Source organism: Protopterus annectens, chromosome 1.part0 (assembly GCF_019279795.1).
Source record: "Protopterus annectens isolate FY-2018-M chromosome 1.part0, PAN1.0, whole genome shotgun sequence".
Lineage (NCBI taxonomy): Eukaryota > Metazoa > Chordata > Ceratodontiformes > Protopteridae > Protopterus > Protopterus annectens.
In genome coordinates, this window is record NC_056725.1 from 1,809,015,218 (window position 1) to 1,809,037,014 (window position 21,797).

The 21,797-nt window shown below is 44.8% G+C and overlaps 1 protein-coding gene across 2 annotated transcripts in view; it reads right to left on the bottom strand.

The window, feature by feature from the left end:
* The window catches only part of LOC122800178 (WT1 associated protein), a 1,433,819-nt gene that overhangs the window by 1,052,428 nt on the left and 359,594 nt on the right, over positions 1–21,797 (bottom strand). For both annotated transcript variants that reach the window (XM_044069689.1, XM_044069693.1), the window contains exons 2-3: positions 10,029–10,066; positions 9,879–9,934 (exon numbers count right to left, since the gene is read on the bottom strand). In XM_044069689.1, coding sequence (XP_043925624.1) covers positions 9,879–9,934; positions 10,029–10,066 — 94 coding nt within the window. The remainder of the gene's footprint in view (positions 1–9,878; positions 9,935–10,028; positions 10,067–21,797) is intronic.

A 21,797-nucleotide genomic window follows, 5' to 3' on the forward strand; every position in this document is an offset into this window, starting at 1 on the left:
TTTTCCTGCTTGTTTTGAAGTTGTCATTGAAAAGGATAAAAACCAAAAGTAGGGGATTTTAAGACTGCAGTGAATGCCTGTTAAGTCAATGAAGTGACAGCAGCTTAAGGCAAAAAGTACAGTTTTGTACCTACCATAAATGTAGATGTCCGAGAGGTATGCATCTGCAGTCCTTACAAATGGGTTGTCCTGGCCTCAGGCAGCCCTTTGGGTGGGGGATTCCAAAGTCTGGGTCTGCCTCTGCTGATGTCCCTTCAGGGTCAAGCTGCAGTGCAGCGGGTATAAAGGCATCAGCCGACGCCATTTTCCTCAGTGTTTCTTGCCCCAGATGCCAGGTGCCCTCTAGAAAGGCTAAATTTGGATAAAAGCAAATGTTTCCAAACAATAGAGAGCACATAAAAATAAACATGTATATACATATATACAAACAAATACACCATAATAGATTCCCCCAGCTACAAGATGGGCAAATACCCTAGGAGTACCACAGAGGGGAAGGAGGGTGGGTAACCCTGACTGCAGATGCATACCTCTCGGACATCTACATTTATGGTAGGTACAAAACTGTACTATGTCCTTCAAGGATGCATCTGCAGCCCTTTAAAAATTTAGAATACCATAGCCAAACTGGGGAGGAGGCACTAAGGAGGCACTAAGAGTTTATGTGTAGTTAAGATCCCTTGCAAAACAGCAGTGGCAAAACCTGCTCGGGATCTGGAGTAAAAGAGCAGATTATAATGCTTGGCAAATGTATGCACGGGGCGCCAAGTAGCAGCCTCTAAAATGTTTTTGGTAGCCACTCCTCGTGAAAGCTGTAGTAGTGGCTGTAGCCCTTGGGAATGAGGTCTGATGTTTTCTGGAGTTGCCTTTCCATAAAAGAGTAAAAAAATCTAATGCAATTTCCTATCCTTTTTGAGATTGTTTGTTTGGAAATTGCTTTTCCTTCCATTCCTGTTGCATATGCTACCAGAAGCTGGTCAGTTTTTCTATTGTTCTTGGTTCTGTCCAGGTAGTTTTAATTGTCTGTGTACATCCAAGGTATGCAGCAATTTTTCCCCCCCGTTCTGTGGGTTGGGGAAGAATTTTGGGTGGTTTATTGTTTGGGTTTAATGATACCCTGGAGACCACCTTTGGCATAAAGGTAGGATTATTTCTCATGGACACTCTATCCTGATGGAAGAAAGGAAGGGCTGTACTGCCATTAATGCCTGTAATTCAGAAACCCTTCTGCTGAAGTGATTGCAAGCGGGAAAAGCAGTTTTCCAAGATAAGTACTGTAATTCTGCTGTTGCTGCTGGTTCAAAGGGGTGTTAACTTTTCTAACACAAAGTTCAAGTCCCATGTAGGCAATGGTGGTTTCCTTGGTGGTTTACATTTTAATTCCTCTGAAACTGCCTGAAGAGGGGGAGAAAGACTGGAGGATCCATGTTGTATTCTGCTGAAATTGCTGATGCATGAATCTTAATGGAGGAAAAGACAGACCATTGTGGAAAAGCTCTGCTAAGTATTCCAGGATGTTTGCTATGTTTGCCAATGATGCATCTACTCCTTTTGTTGCACTCCAAATGAGATATCTTTTCCATTTTGCTGAATAAGTTTTCCTTGTTGAGGGTCTGCGAGCCCCAAGATAATGTCTTTAACCCTTTAGATAAATCGGGTTATTTTTTTTATGTAAAGTTCCAAGCAGCTAGCTGCAGTGTTTTCAAGTTTGGATGCAGGATTTTGAAGTTGTTCTGTGTTAGCAGTAAAGGGTAGGGGGAGAGGCCATGCGTGTTCCCCGGGGCATGCTCCTCAGAGGGGGACCAATGTTGCCTCGGCCAATCTGGAGCTATCAAAATGATCCTGGGTGATCTTCTTTGATCTTCAGCAGCACTTTGTGCATCAAAAGGGAAAAGGTGGAATGCATATGCTGTCAGGTTTTCCCCAAATGAAGGATAGGGGTCCACCCTTTCCCAAACAAATGGGTGGTATGTCCTTGTGCAGAATTTTAAATTTGGGGGTTGTGTGGGGATGTGAACAGGTCTATTTCTGGCAGTCCCCATTTCCTTTTGATGGTTTTTAAGATGTCTGGATGCAGCATCCATTCGTGGGCATCCGTGGTGGGTTTTGCTTAAGATGTCTGCTAGTATATTTTCTTTTCCTCCCAAAATGGCTTGGAGCTGAATGTTGAGGCTAAAGGGGCCCCATTCCAGAGGTCCATTGCCATCCGGCATAGAGGATATGAATTTTGCCTCCCCGTTTTTTATATACCACATAACTGGTGTTGTCCGTCCTTATCAGCAAATGACCCTGTTGAAGAAATGGTCTGAATGTCTGAATTGCCTGTTTTACTGCCAGCATCTCTTTTTGATTTATGTGTAGGTTCATCTGGTCTTGAGTCCATAAACCTTGTATGCACTTGTCCACCATGTGTGCCCCCCTCCGAGGTCTGAGGTCCGTGGTGATAGTCTGGCTTGGGGGAGGCCTGTGGAAGGGCAGTCCTTTGTTCAATTGACAGGCCCGGGCCCACCACTGGAATTCTTGTTTCAGGCATGGAATTATTGGAATTTGGGTTTCTAGGCTGTGCTTTGTGAGACCATAAATTCCTCAGGTACCATTGCAACTTCCTCATATGTAGTCTGGCATGTGGAATTATTATTATGCAGGATGCCATGTAAAAGGGGTTGCAGGATTTTCCTTGCTGTAAGCTGGTTCTGTGTTGTTAATGCCATAAAATAAATGGTAGCTGCTTCTGTTTTTCTGCTGTGAGGAATGCCATCTGGTTTGATGTGTCCAGTTCCCGCACCCAAAAGGGTTTTCCTTTGGGATGGTATCAGCCTTGACTTTTTTTTTGTTGACTGTTTAAAAAAAAATTTTTGAAATTTTTTTGAATTTTTGCCGGGGTTTTTAAAAATTTTTAAGAAGTAAACCGGGGGGCACCCTTAAGGCAAAAGTACAGTTTTGTACCTACCATAAATGTAGATGTCCGAGAGGTATGCATCTGCAGTCCTTACAAATGGGTTGTCCTGGCCTCAGGCAGCCCTTGATCGGATTCCAAAGTCTGGGTCTGACCTCTGCTGATGTCGCACTTCACCCGACGTCATAGCTGCAGTTCAGCGGGTATAAAGGCATCAGCCGACGCCATTTTCCTCAGTGTTTCTTGCCCCAGATGCCAGGTGCCCTCTAGAAAGGCTAAATTTGGATAAAAGCAAATGTTTCCAAACAATAGAGAGCACATAAAAATAAACATGTATATACATATATACAAACAAATACACCATAATAGATTCCCCCAGCTAGCTACAAGATGGGCAAATACCCTAGGAGTACCACAGAGGGGAAGGAGGGTGGGTAATCCTGACTGCAGATGCATACCTCTCGGACATCTACATTTATGGTAGGTACAAAACTGTACTATGTCCTTCAAGGATGCATCTGCAGTCCTTACAAATGGGTAGAATACCATAGCCAAACTGGGGGAGGAGGCACTAAGGAGGCACTAAGAGTTTATGCTGTAGTTAAGATCCCTTGCAAAACAGCAGTGGCAAAACCTGCTCGGGATCTGGAGTATAAAGGCAGATTATAATGCTTGGCAAATGTATGCACGGAGCTCCAAGTAGCAGCCTCTAAAATGTCCTTGGTAGCCACTCCTCGTAAGAAAGCTGTAGTAGTGGCTGTAGCCCTTGTGGAATGAGGTCTGATGTTTTCTGGAGTTGCCTTTCCATGAAAAGAGTAACAAAATCTAATGCAATTTCCTATCCATTTTGAGATTGTTTGTTTTGAAATTGCTTTTCCTTCCATTCCTGTTGCATATGCTACCAGAAGCTGGTCAGTTTTTCTATTGTTCTTGGTTCTGTCCAGGTAGTAGTGTAATTGTCTGTGTACATCCAAGGTATGCAGCAATCTTTCCCCCCCCGTTCTGTGGGTTGGGGAAGAATGTTGGTAGGTGTATTGCTTGATTTAATGATACCCTGGAGACCACCTTTGGCATAAAGGTAGGATTAGTCCTCATGGACACTCTATCCTGATGGAAGAGAAGGAAGGGCTGTACTGCCATTAATGCCTGTAATTCAGAAACCCTTCTAGCTGAAGTGATTGCAAGCAGGAATGCAGTCTTCCAAGATAAGTACTGTAATTCTGCTGTTGCTGCTGGTTCAAAAGGGGGGAGTGTTAACTTTTCTAACACAAAGTTCAAGTCCCATGTAGGCAATGGTGGTTTCCTTGGTGGCTTTACATTTTTAATTCCTCTGAGAAACTGCCTGAGAAGAGGATGAGAAAAGACTGGAGGATCCATGTTGTATTCTGCTGAAATTGCTGATGCATGAATCTTAATAGAGGAGAAAGACAGACCATTGTGGAAAAGCTCTGCTAAGTATTCCAGGATGCTAGCTATGTTTGCCAATGATGCATCTACTCCTTTTGTTGCACTCCAAATGAGATATCTTTTCCATTTTGCTGAATAAGTTTTCCTTGTTGAGGGTCTGCGAGCCACCAAGATAATGTCTTTAACCCTTTGAGATAAATCAGGGTTATTTTTCCTTATGTAATGTTCCAAGCAGCTAGCTGCAGTGTTTTCAAGTTTGGATGCAGGATTTTGAAGTTGTTCTGTGTTAGCAGTAGAGGTAGTAGGGGTAGAGGCCATGCGTGTTCCCGGGACATGCTCCTCAGCAGCGGGTACCAATGTTGCCTCGGCCAATCTGGAGCTATCAAAATGATCCTCGGGTGATCTTCTTTGATCTTCAGCAGCACTTTGTGCATCAAGGGAAGAGGTGGAAATGCATATGCTGTCAGGTTTTCCCAACTGAAGGATAGGGAGTCCACTTTCCAAGCAAATGGGTGGTATGTCCTTGTGCAGAATTATTTCAATTGGTGGTTGTGTGGGGATGTGAACAGGTCTATTTCTGGCAGTCCCCATTTCCTTGTGATGCTTTTGAAGATGTCTGGATGCAGCATCCATTCGTGGGCATCCGTGGTGGTTCTGCTTAAGATGTCTGCTAGTATATTTTCTTTTCCTGGCACGAATATGGCTTGGAGCTGAATGTTGAGGCTAAGGGCCACATTCCAGAGGTCCATTGCCATCCGGCATAGAGGATATGAATGTGTGCCTCCCTGCTTGTTGATATACCACATAACCGTGGTGTTGTCCGTCCTTATCAGCAAATGACCCTGTTGAAGAAATGGTCTGAATGTCTGAATTGCCTGTTTTACTGCCAGCATCTCCTTTTGATTTATGTGTAGGTTCATCTGGTCTTGAGTCCAAAAGCCTTGTATGCACTTGTCCACCATGTGTGCCCCCCATCCGAGGTCTGAGGCGTCCGTGGTGATAGTCTGGCTTGGGTGAGGCCTGTGGAAGGGCAGTCCTTTGTTCAATTGACAGGTCTGGGCCCACCACTGGAATTCTTGTTTCAAGCATGGAATTATTGGAATTTGGGTTTCTAGGCTGTGCTTGTGCTGAGACCATAAATTCCTCAGGTACCATTGCAACTTCCTCATATGTAGTCTGGCATGTGGAATTATTATTATGCAGGATGCCATGTAACCCAGGGCTTGCAGGATTTTCCTTGCTGTAAGCTGGTTCTGTGTTGTTAATGCCATAAAATAGAGTGGTAGCTGCTTCTGTTTTCTGCTGTGAGGAATGCCATCTGGTTTGATGTGTCCAGTTCCGCACTCCAGGAAGGTTATCCTTTGGGATGGTATCAGCCTTGACTTTTTTGTGTTGACTGTGTATCCCAGGGCTTGCAGCAGGTGAATAACCTTTTTCAAATCTTTTGTTAATTTGTCTTTGCTGTCCGCTTGTATCAGGCAGTCGTCCAGGTATGGATAAATTTGAATTCCCTGAAGCCTGCAATGAGCAATTACTGATGCCAGGCATTTCGTGAATACTCTGGGCGGAGTAGATAAGCCAAAAGGCAATGCTGAGAATTGATAATGCTCTGATCCTGCAAGAAATCTGAGGTATCTTCTGCAATTTGGTCGTATGGGGACGTGCAGGTATGCCTCCTTGAGATCCAGAGTCACCAGCCAAGACTCCTTGCCCAGCATGGGAAGAAGCTGCTGTAGGGTCAGCATTTTGAATTTTGGAACAATGAGATATGTGTTTAGAGCGGACAGGTCGAGGATAGGTCTCCATTGGTTTTCCTTTCTTGGTACTAGGAAAAGCCTTGAATAAAATCCTTGTCCTTGTTCCATAGCCGGTACCTTTTCTATAGCTCTCATCCTTAGCAAGTGGTCTATTTGCTGTAGAGCGTTTGTCCTTTGGTTTGGAGGTAGGTTTGGCATTCCTCTCTTCCTTGGAAGAGTATGGAAGTGAAACCTGTAGCCCTTGTCTATTGTCTGTACAATCCATTTGTCTCCTGTAATGTAATGCCAATTCACTGAAAATAAGGCTAATTTTCCGCCTAAGGGTGCTGCCAGTTGTTCCCTGGTAGGCGGTTTCAGAGCCAAGTCACTGTGATTGTCCTGCAGAAGTGGTAGTGGCTGGATCTGTGGCAGTAGTTCTCTGGCTGTTAGGCTGCCACTGACGTCCCCTGTAGGCACCTCTGGATTGACCTCTGCCTCTAGGGCGTCTATTTCTGCTCTGGTGGTGTCTGGAAAGGACCAATTCTTGGAAGGCCAGTTCCTACTAAACCTCGGAGGCTGGACCTGTAAGAAATCCTTGACTGTCTGGACAGATTTAGCTTTCTCTTCCACCTTCTTCAACACTTGCTGTGCAGGGGAACCAAACAAACTGTGCTTTTCCATAGGAGCATCTAGTAGCTTTGACTTTACATGGTCTGGTAAGGATTGCTCTTTTAACCATGCATGCCTTCTGATCACTGTACCAGTCATAGCTGATCTAAAGGAAGCCTCCAGTGCATCATAGCCGCATTTTAAGGAATGATTACTGACCTGCTGAGTGTTATGCACCAAATCCTGAAGGGACTTACGGTCTAAAGGTTCAGGCGAGGACAGTTTTTTAGTGAGTTGATCTAACAGAAATTCCTGATACTGAATCATGCGGAATTGACAGTTTAAGGCCCTAGCCGAAAGAGTTGCAGAAGTATAAACTTTTTTACCCCATCTCTCCAATGCCCTAGATTCTCTTTCAGAGGGGAGGGGGTTTTTGGCAGAGGCAACTGTTACAGCTTTGGGGCCCTGTGAAATAGTTTCAGGAACTGCAATGGGAGCCTTATACAAATGATAATGTGTGTCCGGAACCCTGTAGTATCTGTCGGGCTTAGCAGGGGCCGGAGGCAGTGAGTCAGGGGCAGTACAAGCATCATTAAATGCATCATCCACAACTGTAAGTACTGGAGGAATAGCTAAAGGCCTATGCTGTGGTAAATGCAAAAAGTTCCTAAGCCTTTTCCTAGAGTCTGAAAAATCCTGGCCCTGCCATTGAAATTGTTCCCTCATAGCATGCAAGGTTTCCCCAAAAGAAAATTCCTCAGGAGGAGAGGCAGAAGGTATGGAATCCTCTGAATCAGAGTCCTCATATGGAGAATAAGGGCCCTCAGGAGGGTTTGTATTTTCTGAATCATCAGAGGAATAATCTGAGGAAACTGGCTCAGGGGGCTCTGCTCTAAGCCTCTTCTCTGGAGGAGGGTGAGAGGCCCTGTCAGGGTGAGACTGGGTTCCCCTGATCAAAGAAATGAGATCCTCTGCTAGACTAAGCATTTGAGTACTAGAGCTAGGCCTGTGAGAGGGGGCTTTAGCAGGTACGGCCTTTGAAGATTTAGCTGCTTTAGCCCTGGCAAAAGCCTTAATTGACATGGATGCAGGGGGCCTAGCAGCTCCACGTGCAGGGGTAGATACATCTAAGGGGATAGTATCTGAAAAATCCTGAGAAACTGTAAGAGCAGGTGGATTTTCGGTAGCAGATTCAGCCATGCTGGAAGAGGCCTCGGTAGGAGGAGGCATGCTTTCGGCCGAAGGAAGAACCGCGGACTCGGCATCAGCCGAAACCGAGACACTCGCGGTTGGCTTAGCAGCGGTTTCGGCCGAAACCGCGGACCGCTAGTGTTGGTCCTTTTCCTTGCGCTTTTTAGTTAAATGTGAAGTCGGAGTCTCCGACGGCATGATATAAGCAAAAGCGGAGCCGAAAAACTCCTCTGCAAACTCCGACCGACGTCTAAGCATTCGTCGGTTGAAGGAAGCACAGGCTAGGCAAGCTGCTACGTCGTGGTCTGGGCCTAAACAAGGTAGGCAGTAAGAGTGGAAATCTTTATGAGGTATTTGTTTCCCACAAGTTAAACAGTTATTCACTTTTTCTGACATCGGCTGAGGCAAGAAAGAGTCCCCAACGGGGTACTTAGCTTTTTAGAAGTCTTCGGTAGTAGTAATCTCTGGTTCTGACCGACCGGCACTTGCGAACAGCTTCTGCTTCAGGCGCCACGCGGCAAGAAAGACTGAGGAAAATGGCGTCGGCTGATGCCTTTATACCCGCTGAACTGCAGCTATGACGTCGGGTGAAGTGCGACATCAGCCAAGGCCAGACCCAGACTTTGGAATCCGGCTGACCGAAGGGCTGCCTGAGGCCAGGACAACCCATTTGTAAGGACTGCAGATGCATCCTTGAAGGACATCGTGGCAGATCTGATGCAATTTTTTGGAGACAATGCATTCTGGGATACTTAGAGGCAGAGTAAACAGTCTGAAATTTTCAATATGCCAGACCCCGTGTGGTCAGAATCAGAAATTGCATATAAAAATATCTAAAAAGCTCAAAATAGTCTCAAGAGTGCTGTTAAAATGTAGGAATCATCAAACCATGATGAAATTAATGTTTTTTGAGTCTGAGGGTGCGGTTGTCCTTTAATATTTAAACAGGTGAGTTAACTAATTATACAAGTGAAACAGTACCCAAGACATTAATTAGTTCCAAATAAGAAGTGTGCATAAACTGGACTATCAAGTACTTCAGTCATCTAAAAGAAATCCACCAACTGTAGTAGACAAGACTTAACTGAATAACTTTGCTTTATGATTCATTATAATACATTGTATGACTATACAGGTAAATACTGCTAAAGTTAAACTAGTCTGTGGCAAGGCCACCACTATGGAGGATACTCCTACAGCCACTCTCCAAATCTCAAGAAATTAGCCTGTTTAGGTGCCGACCAGGAGTGGGGAAAGTTAGTACCAAACATATCCACAAGTACCCTTGTATCGTCCTTTTGGTTTGAGAAGGAGGTACTTTAAAATAGTCATGTGCAAAAATAAGAAGCAAATGCTAACTGTAGATCTGAATACTCGTATGAGGTTTTACAAATGATACACTACACTGTTATGCAAGATCATGTCCATAACTAAACTTTATATTGAGTTATCTTCACTTAGAAACTTTCAAAAATACAAACTTAAAAAAAATAAATAAATAAATCAGACCAGAGATCAGCATGGAAATTCTAGGACTCATGAAATTGCTTTTTTTCTTGACATGCTCTTAATTTTACCTGGGCTTGAATCTTTTTGTAAAACCACTACATTTAACTGTAGCACTGGTTACCACCATCTTTGCCAACTATCTCGCCAGTAGTATCCTGGCCCTTTTTTTTTTTTTTTCCCCATTTCCGTTGCTATTATCCATTTACTGTTCCGGAACCTGTATGACTTAAGCTTTGTTTTCAGTGTAGCTTGTTACTGTTTCATATTTTCTTCTTAAAAATATCAAAATTACAAAGTAAAACCAGGTAAACAATGCGATACAAGAAACACACATTTTTAAGTCTAAGGGAAACAAACATTTTCCCCAGTAAACCTTTCGTGTGACAAAATTTCAAGAATGAAATAACTCTAAAGGTTCTTAAAATTAACTGTGTTAAGACCATCTAAACAAGTCTACAATTTGCTTTGGTGTTAACCTTATGCAAGTGCTACCAAGGCAGTTTTTCACATTTAATTTTTTTTCCTTTTACCTTGCTAACAGTTCATCTCTGGGTAGCATCTTGAAGTCAGTTTCACTGAGGCGAACCTATCATGAAACAAGAAGCAAAGCTGTAATGACCAAGGGTTAAGCTAACGTTAAAGCCTCACGCTTTGTTTTGCAGTTGGTTTAGAACACTTACCTTCTTAGGAAGAGGTTCTTCATTAGTCATTTTGATTCCTGCAAATAGTTAAAAAAGCAAGTAAATATATACTTGAATACTATTTGTATTCAGCTTTATCAAAGTTAGTAGCCATTTTCAACAACTATGTCTTTAAAAAGAGGTCACCTGGCCCAGGGTTAAAAACACTCTCCATGCTTAGATGAGCCTGGGTTGCTATTGGCATGATTTAGAGCATCACTAGTACTTGGGCATACCCATGAAACTGCTGAAGAAATGAAAACTTGCCCAGACCCTACCCAAGTAAAGCACAATCATGCTTGGTGTTAACTCTGCCTATTTAACCTAAATTGTGTGGAAGTTTTCCAGATACAACTAAAAGCACCCCACAGAAAGGGGAAAAAAAACAGTGCTTGCAAGATGCACATCCCATTAGCTACATGCCCAGTTGTAATCATGCATGCAAATACACTTCAAAAGTGAAATTGTCAACTTAGGATTGCAACTCAGCATAACGGGCTCATAAAACTTGTGAATAGCTGTGTGAAAGTTAAAACAGTAGAATCTGTTACAATCAATTTCAAGGCATACAATGAAAAGCAATAAAAAAATCTACTATAAAGGAAAATTACAAAATGTCACAATCAAACTCTCAAAAAGATGGACAATTACACTAAAGGTAAAAGCAGGACGGCAGGACAGTTGTGTAAGAACTTATAACAGTAGATGGCCCTAATGGTCACCATTACAGTATTCCCAACACACTGATTATCACTGCTATTGTTCGGCCAGGGTACCAAAACTTTACCTTCCTAGTACTGTGCAATCTATGCGACTTCAGCTCACAAGCATAGGGATATACAAGCGGATGTACAATTGCAATTCCTCAGACAATCTCCATGCCAGTGGCCTAACCCTTGATGCAGACAACTGGTCATCTAGGAGAAGCACAGTATGAAGTGGTAAGAAAGCTTCCTCCTTTCTAGGACATTTCCCACAGGATAGGAATAAGACTGAAAAAGGAGAAAATAAAACATATAGAGGGAAGGAGGGTGGAAAGGAATACTGCTGCAACAGTGATCAGTAGGATACCTCCTATTAGTCACACAGCTATGTCCCCAAACGGAAGACTTCCAGATGGCATCCCTCTGTGGATTATCTGGGAATGTTTGAGAGCTTTTCCATGTTTCTGGCTAGGCCTAGGAATCTATCTGAAAAGACAGGTAAGTTTGCTTGGGAAATTCTTCTAGTACCCAGGTGTGACTACCTTGTGGCAACCAATGCAACTAAATGTGAAGAAGTTGCTGTTACCCAGTCCGTTTCAATGAATAATCCACAAAACACAATTTTGGCACTAAGAACACAGAGGGACTATACACTACTGTCCTAGGTCTGGGTCTCCAAACTCTACACCTGAATTAGACTGCACATTGTTCACTTACACAGCCACACCACTCTCTCCGTAAGCCAATGTCTTCCAGCACCCCTCTATCCACAGTAACTGCCTTTTATTTTTCACATTCATACACATGCACAAAATTTTCAGGGAAGGCTGTCAAATATATCACCACTCTGAAGAAAGTCAGACTTCCAGTTATTGGCATGCTCTGACTGTGCCACTTTACATCTCTTTTACTTACAGGTAGTCAGCCAAAGCAGTATCAAAGTAGACTGGTCATAAACCAGTTAGCCCCCCACCCATCACAATAGTAAGAGTTTGTTCCAATACTTCCACATCGGTTTCTTCTTTACTTGCATCCCAAATGAGTCTGAAGTTTTAATGACCACTGCATTCCAAAGCTGTTTCATCCTAGTCTTATCTCAAGAGAAGATGCCATCCTGTCTGTAACCTAGCCTCTCACTCTCTCCTTTAACATCTGAACAAACAAAAGCGTTTGCTAGGTTAACACACACTGCACATCAACAGGTCATAAACAGGAGAGAAAAACATACAAAGAGAAACACATTTTGTGTTGCTTCAGCCTAACATAAGCACATTTCACAATCATTCACTTTTAGGCTGGCATCACCTCTTGCTTAACACACCAGGTACAGAGGCTAACAGAAGCTGCCTGCAGTCCTTTGTGGTTTTAGCCTGCTCTTGAAAGGTTTTGTACAGGTTGGAAGCATGGGGACCTAATAAGAGATCCTATCTAAAGGGATATCCACTATTTTTTGCTTTCAGGTTCTCAGGAACAGGTTGGCTACGTAACCACTCATACCCACAGACTACAGCGCCTGTTGAAACTGCTCTGGACGAGAACTCTACAGCATTGCAACTGCATTTAATGCAGTGTCAGTCCACTTGTGTAGCCTGATAAAGTAAGGATAAACAAAATACTTACCATACCAATGCAACTCTGTCTGTTTCAGTCCTTCCTCAACTTGTGTGTTTCGAACAAACAGCTGATCAGACTTTGGCTGCTTTTTCTATACTTAAAGACTCTGCAACACAGGTGCCCCCCCCCCACAGGTGCCCCCCCCCCTTACCCATAATCTCATACAAACCCCATATTACTAAGGACTAATCATGCAACTATCAGACACAAGGTCAAATAAATAATGTAGAAAGTGATACAGAAACATGTTCAGATCAAACTATATACAGAGCTAGGAAAAGATCTTAAGGGTACACCCTACCAGGAAAATGCGAACATCTCCCATGACACGGAAGAAGGAATGTCAGAGGAGGTTAAGGAAGGATGAAAATGGTTATGTATTCCCCATAATGATGTACCTGATTATGTCTTTTCAGTCTGTTCCTCAGCTCATGGGACAGCGTCCCCAGCTGCTGGATATTTCAAACATCAGAGCCAAACGCAGCCCTACCCCTGGAGAAATAAATCCAATTTATAATGAGCAACAAATGTATGGGCATTGGACCAGGTAGCAGTAGCACAGATATCATGTACTGAAGTTCTAGATAAGAACGTAGAAGTGGAAATAGATCTTGTTAAATGTGCTCTTGCAGGCCAAGGCAGCATCACTCATTTGTATTTGTATTTCCTATGCCTACAAAGATAATCAGGTGAGCCATCTGACTAAAGTTAGTTACTTTTGACACTGCCTTTCCCAATTTAGCCTTTGAAAAGGAATCAAAAAGCTGGTCAGATTTCCTGACTGACTTCATTCTATGAAAACAGAATCTGAGGTATCCATGTACATTCAAGGAATGAAGCATGTACTCTCGCCAAAGCATGCACTCCCCCCTTCTTAGTGCAGCTGGGGAAGAAAACTGCAAAGTAATAGAGTGGTTATGTACAGCTTCTAAAGCAACCATTGGCAAAATAACATGGGTCGAACTCATAAGGAAAGTTTTGCCTTTATGAAAAGTCAAGTATGGTGGAAGAGAAGACAAGGCCTGGAATTCAAATACTTGTCTAGCTGAAGTAATGCTAACTAGAAAAATGTTTTCCCCAAGATAAGAATTAAATCCACTTTGGTGGACGGGTTCAAAGGGGGCCAGAATCACGGCATGTAAAAGCATGTTAAGATCCCCAGGGGGAGTGGAATCTAATAGGATATCTAAGGAGAAAGTAACCCATAAGAAAGGCTTAGAGATGCAAATTATGAGTGAGTGACATCTGCCAATATTAAGTCACCTCTAGTTGTACCTTGATGGTGAAACTAGCTCCACTGTGAAAAAACTGAGGTGAAAAATTCCAAAAATCACCAGAATGGGGGCAGAGAATGAATCTGTGTCTTTCATGAGCCTAAACCGAAAACCTTTTCCATAGATCTATTTTAAGTGATCGAATGATCACAATAGCAAACACTCTGAAGATTGAAAAGGCAGCACATCAAAACCATTACTGTGGGGGGGGGGGGTTGTGCCCCCCACAACCACCTGCTAAATATATATACATATATATATATATATATATATATATATATATATATATATACCAACTCAGAGATCGCACTAATGTGAGGAAAGGGCAAATATTCCGTTCTTCACTGTGCCACGATCCCACAAAAAGCACTTCAATGTGCTGCATTTTCGCTCTCTAGAGCGTTCACCATTTTGATCATTCAATCACGTAATATAGACTTGTTTCCATATGCTCTTGTACATCTCACTGGTTGAAGTCTTCTAAGAAGTGAGAATGTGAAGGGCCTGGGAAGACGGCCTGGACTATCTAGTCATCACTGGAAGTGGAGAAACCATCCATGCAGTGGGCTTGAATGTCCAGGTGAGGCAGGCCGAATGGGTGAGAGAAGACCTAGAATCCGGTCCAGAACCAAAGGTGGGTGCACTGAGCAAGGGGAAACATTTCAAAGCCAAAATAGAGAAAGGAGGATGACTACTCTTCCAATGAGATGCTTTCTAGAGGAACATTGGAACAAGGGTGTTCAATGGACATGCATAAAGGAGATGGAGGCAAATGTGAAGTACAGCATCTCTCGGAGACTCTTCCTGTGGAGGGGATCAGGTCAAAGTACTTGCTGCACTTGAAGTTGTGGCTAGAGGCAAATAGACTGCTGCATGATGGGCCCCAATGACAAAACATCAACTTTGCCACTGATGAGACCACTTCTGAGGCAACAGTACAGACCTGCTCGGTCTGCCCACTAAGATGGTGGGTTTTCCCCAGGATATGCACTGAAATTAAAAAGTGAAACTCACTGCAAGTCACGCTGCTTACTGACACAAAGGGTAAGAATGGGTTCCCCAGTCTGTTGATGTACCAAACCACTGATGTCAGTCTGTACAGCAATTATCTTCAGAGGAAAACCCCTTGGAATGCCTGCAATACTAGGAGGACAGCTCTCTAGAAGACAGATGTGCAGACTGGCCTCTGAGGGAGAAAAACATACCTTGGACTATCTTCTGCAGGTAGTGCCCCAGCTCACCTGGTCAAAGTCTGTGCTCACTGTGGCCTATGCTAATGGTAGAACAAAAGGACATCCCTGAGACATCTCCAGTACTTGGATCCACAATGCTGCATATTCCCTGCAAGAGCTGGTGATCCATATGGGGAAATTCATGGGTTGTAGCCTTATGGAGCACTGTACTGCCAACATCCACTGAAGCACTCATGTAAAACCTAACTAGTAGGACAAGACTAATCGAGGCAACCATGGATCCCAGAAGCTGTAAAATCAATCTGGTGGAGGTTTCTGGAGAGAGAAATTTTAAGACTTTATAAAGTGGACATTCTCAGTTGTGGTACTTTTGCTATCTGGGAGACTGTGTTCAAGTAAGCACCTATGAACTCCAGGACTTGTGTAGGGCAAAGTTGCAACTTGTCATAATGGGCTGCAATGCCCTGACTGGAGCAGAGATTAGCACCAGACAATTACTTGTTCAAACAGATGCTTGGTGGGGGGTGGCGAGGAACCAGTCGAGGTAGAGAAACGCCCAGAATCCTAGCAACCTCAAGTGAGCCACGACCACTACCCTGCACTTTGTGAACACCCAGAGGTCTGTGGTGACACAAAATTGTAGGCTTGGCAAAGTACAGTTGTGTACACTTACCATAAATGTAGACATTCAAGTGTATTCACTGTTGCAGTCCTAACCAATGGGTTATCCGGCTCCCGGTAGCACTCGGTCAGAATACCAAAGTTAAGTAAATATGACATCTGCTGCCATCGGTTGAAAAGGACGTCCGATGCAAAAGGAGGCAGCAGACGTCACTTCCTCGGTCTTTCTTGCCATAACAGTCAGGAGTCCCTAGAAAACAAGGCTTAAGCCAAAAGAAACTTTGGCAAATAAAACCAGATTCAGCCTGTACCTTAGGAAAGAACAGGAAAGGACCAAAAAGGGGGGGGGGGCAGGACTGCAACAGTGAATACGCCAACATCTACATTTATGGTAAGTGTACACAACTGTACTATGTTCGTGTTTCACCGTTGCAGTCCTAACCAATGGGTTGATTACCAAAGCCCAGAGAAAGGGGAGGAGGCACCAACAGAATCAAGGATTGGAGAGAATGCCCTGCAGAACAGCAGTAGCAAACCCTGCCCTGGCTCTAGAAACCAAAGGCAAATTATAATGCTTTGTGGAAATGTGAACAGAAGACCATGTGGTAGCCTCTAAAATATGTCTTTAGTAGGGACACCCTTAAAAAGGCTGCAGAAGTGGAAGCTGCTCTTGTGGAGTGGGTCTTAACCCCTTGAGGATGAACCATGCCATGAAAGGAATAACAGAAAGTAATACAATGTGCAATCCACTTAGAAATGGTCTACTTAGGGATAGCTTTGCCCTGAGCTCCAAGGGCAAAACAGACCAATAACTGAGCCGATTTCCGAAGGTCTCAGGTAAAATCTGAGCCGTCTGTGCACATCAAGAGAATGTAGGATCCTTTCACCTCTATTTCGAGGATTAGGAAAGAAAACAGAAGGTGTATGAACTGACTAAGTGTCAGGCTAGAAACCACCTTAGGCATAAAAAAGGGACTGGTTCAGAGAGAGACACGGTCTTCATGGAAAATAAGAAAAGGCTCCATAGCCAAAGCTTGCAGCTCCAAAACCCTTCTTGCTGAAGGTATAGCCAAAAGGAAGGCTGTCTACCAAGAGGGAATCTTTAAATCTGCAGTGGCAGCTGGCTCAAAAGGAGGAAGAGTGAGTTCCTCTAGAACAAAATTAAGAACCCAGGCTGGAGTAGGTGCCCTTCTGGGAAGTTTTAAGTTGCAAGCACCTCTGAGAAACATTTTCATCAGGGGATGAAAGAAAATGAGAAGTTATGTACCTACCATAACGTTCCATGTTAGTTGTCTTCTCTCGCCTTCTTTCTTGCTTGATGGGTTCGGAGCCGATCCTCGGCTCCGACTCGGCACTTGCTAAGGTCGAGAGTCACTTTTACCAGCTCGAGGCAGCCCCATATCCCATGATGCAAGGCGGTAAGTACCCAGATCTCGTTTGATGACAAAAGGGCAATAGCACCTAGCATAAACACTTCCCAAAGGAAGAAAGCAGAAAGAAATAACCTGCAGGATGGAAGAAGGACCAGCTCTGTATGGTCTTCAGCATCATAATTCTTTGTAGAGAAAGGTCTGTCCAGGCCTGGGGGAAGGAGGGAGGGTCGCAAGAAAGAAGGCGAGAGAAGACAACTAACATGGAACGTTATGGTAGGTACATAACTTCTCAATGTTAAGTTGTCAATCTCGCCTTCATTCTTGCTTGATGGGACCGCGTCCCTAGCACCTCTATCCTGGGTGGCTCAATGGAACAGACTCTTGAGGACTGTAGAGCCAAAACTTGCTTTGTCCCTGGAGGCCAAATCCAATTTGTAATGGGAAACAAAAGTATGAGGAGTGGCCCAAGTGGCCGCTGCACAAATAGTGTCTAAAGGAAGTCTAGCTTGAAAGGCTGTAGAAGTAGCTAAGCTTCTGGTTGAATGTGCTTTAGGTTTTGAGCACAGCTGTTTTCCCCTGAGCCGATAAATTTCAGAGATGACAGAAGAAAGCCATCTAGATAAGGTCACTTTTGAGACAGGAAGGCCTTTCTTGTTATCAGCATAGGAAACAGAGTTGATCGGATTTCCTAAACTGTTTTGTTCTGTCCAAATAATATCTGAGTTGGCGGTGGACATCAAGATAATGTAGTTTTTGTTCCGATCTGTTTGAATAGTTTGGAAAAAAATACAGGGAGATCAATGGATTGATTCAAATTAGTCTTTGAGGCGACCTTAGGCAAAAAGGTCGGATTAGTTCTCAATGATACTCTGTCTTTGTGAAAGACCAAATAGGGGGGGTGAACAGATAGAGCATGAAGTTCAGACACCCTCCTGGCCGATGTAATAGCTACCAGGAATAAAGTTTTCCATGAATGAAATTTCAGGGAGCAAGAAACAGCTGGCTCGAAGGGGGGAAGAATCAAGGATGTCAGCACTAAATTTAGATCCCATTGAGGAGGAGGACTCCTGACTGGAGGTTTCAGGAGGAAAATTCCTTTCAAGAAGGCTCTACAAAGCCTGTGGGACATAATATTGTGATCTGCGAACCCGACATGAAAGTTCAAGATAGCAGCCAATTGAACTCTAACTGTGGAAGAGGAGAATCCCGCATGAAAAATCTCCGCTAAGAAATCCAAAACTGCTTGAACTGGAGCAGTGAAGGGATCAATATTCTTGGCTTTAGCCCAATAAGAGAAACGTTTCCATTTGCTTGTATAAATCCTCCTGGTAGAGGATATTAAGGAAGCTACTAGAATGTCTCTAACGGGGTTAGAGATCAAAGGAAGCCCGGCTAAGGAAGGAAGTGGAGCAACCATGCTGTGAGGTTGAGAGATGGGATAGACCAGTGCAGCTGACCGGATTGGTGAATCAGAAGATCTGGCACTGGGTCCAGATGCCACGGCTGCACCAAAAGGTGACGATGGAGGAACGGAAACCAAATTTGTCGAGGCCAATAAGGAGTAATGAGAATCATTTTGGCTCTCAAAACGGTTGCTTTCTGGATAACTTGAGGGATCAGAGGAAATGGAGGAAAGGCATAAAGAAGTCCCTGGGGCCAATCCTGGGTCAGAGAGTCTCTGGGGGGATGGCCTGGAAGTGGGAAGAGAGAGAAGAAGTCTGGGCATTTGCTGTTTTGGGGAGTAGCATAAAGATCACAACATGGGCGACCCCATTCCAGAAAAATCTCTTCCACTATAGATTGCTTGAGAGACCACTCGTGAGGCATGAGAATAGCTCTGCTCAATCTGTCCGCTAAAATGTTGGTTTTCCCAGGGATGTGCGTTGCTACCAGAAATCGATGAGAGGAGATCGCCCATTGCCAAAGTCTGAGCGCTTCTCGACACAAGGGGTAGGACTTGGTTCAGCCCTGTTTGTTGATATACCAAACTACAGACATGTCTGTGTGGACTGCAATTGTCCCTACGGGAAGAAAGTCGTTGAGGGCTTGCAACGTTAAAAGCAGTGCTCTCATCTCTAGGACATTTATGTGCAGGTGGTATTCGAAAGGTTGCCACGTCCCATGAACCATCCTGCCCTGATAATGACCCCCCCCACCCGATCAGGGAGGCATCCGTGGTGACAGTGGCTACCGGGGATGGGGGTACAAAGTGTCTGCCTTGGTGAATCTGGGGAGAAGTGATCCACCAAGCAAGATGATTCTTGCAAATCTGTGTCACCAGTATTTGGTGACGCATTGGAAGTTGTTGGTAAGACCACTGAGTGAACATCCACTGAAGAAGGCGCATGTAGAAGCGAGCCAGGGGAAGAAGAGTAATGGCCGCAGCCATGAGGCCTAATACCTTTAGAACCATTCTGGCCTGTACTTTCTTGTTGGCTAGAATGATCCTGACATGACTTTGAATGTCTGAAACTCTTTGATCTGTTAAGGGTAGCTGACATCTGAACAGTGTTTAAGTTTGCGCCTATGAAAGTAATAGACTGGCAGGGCAATAAGGATGACTTTTCGAAGTTGATCGAGATGCCCAAATGAGAACAAAGATTTATTGTGTAATCCCTGGCTTGAACAAGCTGATGCCTGGTGGTGGCTGAAAGGAGCCAGTCGTCGAGATACGGAAACACCTGGAATCCTTGACGTCTCAGGTGAGCCGTGACCACTGCCATACATTTGGTGAACACTCTGGGGGCTGTAGTGAGACCAAAGGGCAGGGCTCTGAACTGGAAATGACTGGACCCCAGCCGAAAGCGGAGAAATCTCCTGGAGCGTCTGTGAATTTTTATGTGATAGTACGCATCCTGAAGATCTATTGAGCACATCCAGTTGTCCTTCTGTAAGAAGGGCAGAATTGACTGAAGAGTGACCATTCGGAATCTTGTCTTCCTCACAGACTTGTTGAGTCTGCTGATATCCAATATTGGTCTCCAGTCTCCCGTCTTTTTGGGTACCAAAAGAACCTTGAGTAGATTCCGGCTCTGAATGATCTGTTGTAACTGGCTGAATGGCTCTTTTTGCAGTAGTTTTAAGACTTCTAACTCTGCAATTTCCTTTAGACCGGGTACATCTGGAAGGGAATTTGAGGGATAGAAAGGACTTTCCTCGAAAGGAATTTTGTAACCCTTGGATATGATCGACTGTACCCATCTGTCTTGAGTGAGGGAACGCCAGGCTTCTGGGTACAGCGATAGTCTTCCCCCGACTGCCTCCAAGGAGGGACAGCCGGGCAACATCTCAGGGACGCAGAAAGGGCTTGTCAGAGAGACTCTCTGTTTCCCTGGTTTTGTGGACCCCTCTGCCTCTAGAGCGTCTGTTGTTGTTACCCCTCTGCCTCTAGGGGTAAACTGACCACGTGAATCCAGCGTGACTCCTTGGGATTTATGGAACCACATTTTGCCACCCTTCTGTCCTTTGGGGTAAGGTCTAGAAGGGGTGGAAAACGGACTCCTGGCAGAAAGAGTTTTGCCGTCCTGCTCACACCTGGTCAACGTTTCCTTCACTTGAGGGCCAAACAAAGCTGACCCATCAAAGGGAGAGTTTGTGAAGGACGCCTTAAAGGGATCTGCAAAATTACAGAGCCGCATCCAGGCTTGGCGTCTAAGAGCCACACCTGTACCTGCGGGTCTACTCGCTCCATCAGCAGCATATGATATCAGCCGCATGGAGGAGTTAGCAATGGAGTTAAGGGTTCCTAGCTGCGAAGCAATTTTTTCCTGAGCCCCTGCAGCTGTAGGATCCTGTACTACTTCACCTAGCTCCTTAAGGATATCCCTCTGGAGTCTGGTGAAGTGACATAGGTAGTTCAGCTTAACATAGCAAAGGTCGCTGAAGAAAACATCCTCTTACCATATCTATCCATGGTCCTAGAGTCCTTATTAGGAGGATGGACAGGTACGGAAGGATCTGCAAGTTCCTTCTTAGTGGCAGCCGCCACCACCATGGCATCAGCGGGGACACCTTTTGTGAGGAATTGCTTGTCCGACGGGGCAGTAATAAATTTAGAAGGCCTCCTAGGGACTGGCTCTACAGAGTCAGGAGCAGCCCACTCCTTTCGAGCAATAACCTGCATAAGGGGGTCGAAAGGCGGAGACACCCAGGAGGTGGAGGGCCGAGATCCAAACGCCTCCAGGTATACTGACTCATCCTCAGAGGGATTATTGGTGGGCCAGTTTCCCCTCTGTCTAAGGAGTTCTAGGATGTCTGAGAAGGAGACATCATCAGAGGGGGATCTTGGGGATCCCTCTGACTCATCTAAGTCAGTATCTGAAGTGATAGACTCGGGGGAGTCTACGTGTTTCCTCTTACAGGTCCTCTTCCGCGGAGGATCTCCCGACAAATCAGGAGAATCCTCGGAAGAGGGGGATATTCCCAGTGGGGAAACCTGAGGCGGAGGATCTCTGGGTCCGGGAGCAAGAGAAGTGGCAGAGATGTCAACAGGCACCATAGAGGGAGGAGCTAAGGGAACAGACTGCTGGCCGAGTCCAGTGGCCAGCACACTCTTCATCACCTCGAAGGCTCTCCTCCCAGGGAGGTCCGAGAGAACCCGCTCCGAAGAGCTAGGAACTCCAGGACCCACCGAAAAAGAAGGCTCCGAGGCAGATGTCGGAGCCGAGCTCACCAAGGCCGAGGCTCCAAGGGGAAGAGCGGGGTCGGACAAGGGTCCGATGCCACTCACCCCCTCGGAGGAGACCAGGGAAGCCCGGCCACCGAATCCCTCCAAGGAAGGTCTCGAAGAGGAGATAAGAGTAGAGGCTGAAGGAGCAGAAGGGGGTATCTGTCCCTCAGCCGTAGCAGAAACTATTCCCGAAGACTCCAACTCCAAACTCTGGGGTAGAGTCGAAGGAGGAACTGCAATGGGGTGTGGACTAATAGTAGTCTGTTGAGACGGACTATGTAGCATTTGGGCCAGTGCCTGTGATTTTAGTTATCTACTGAC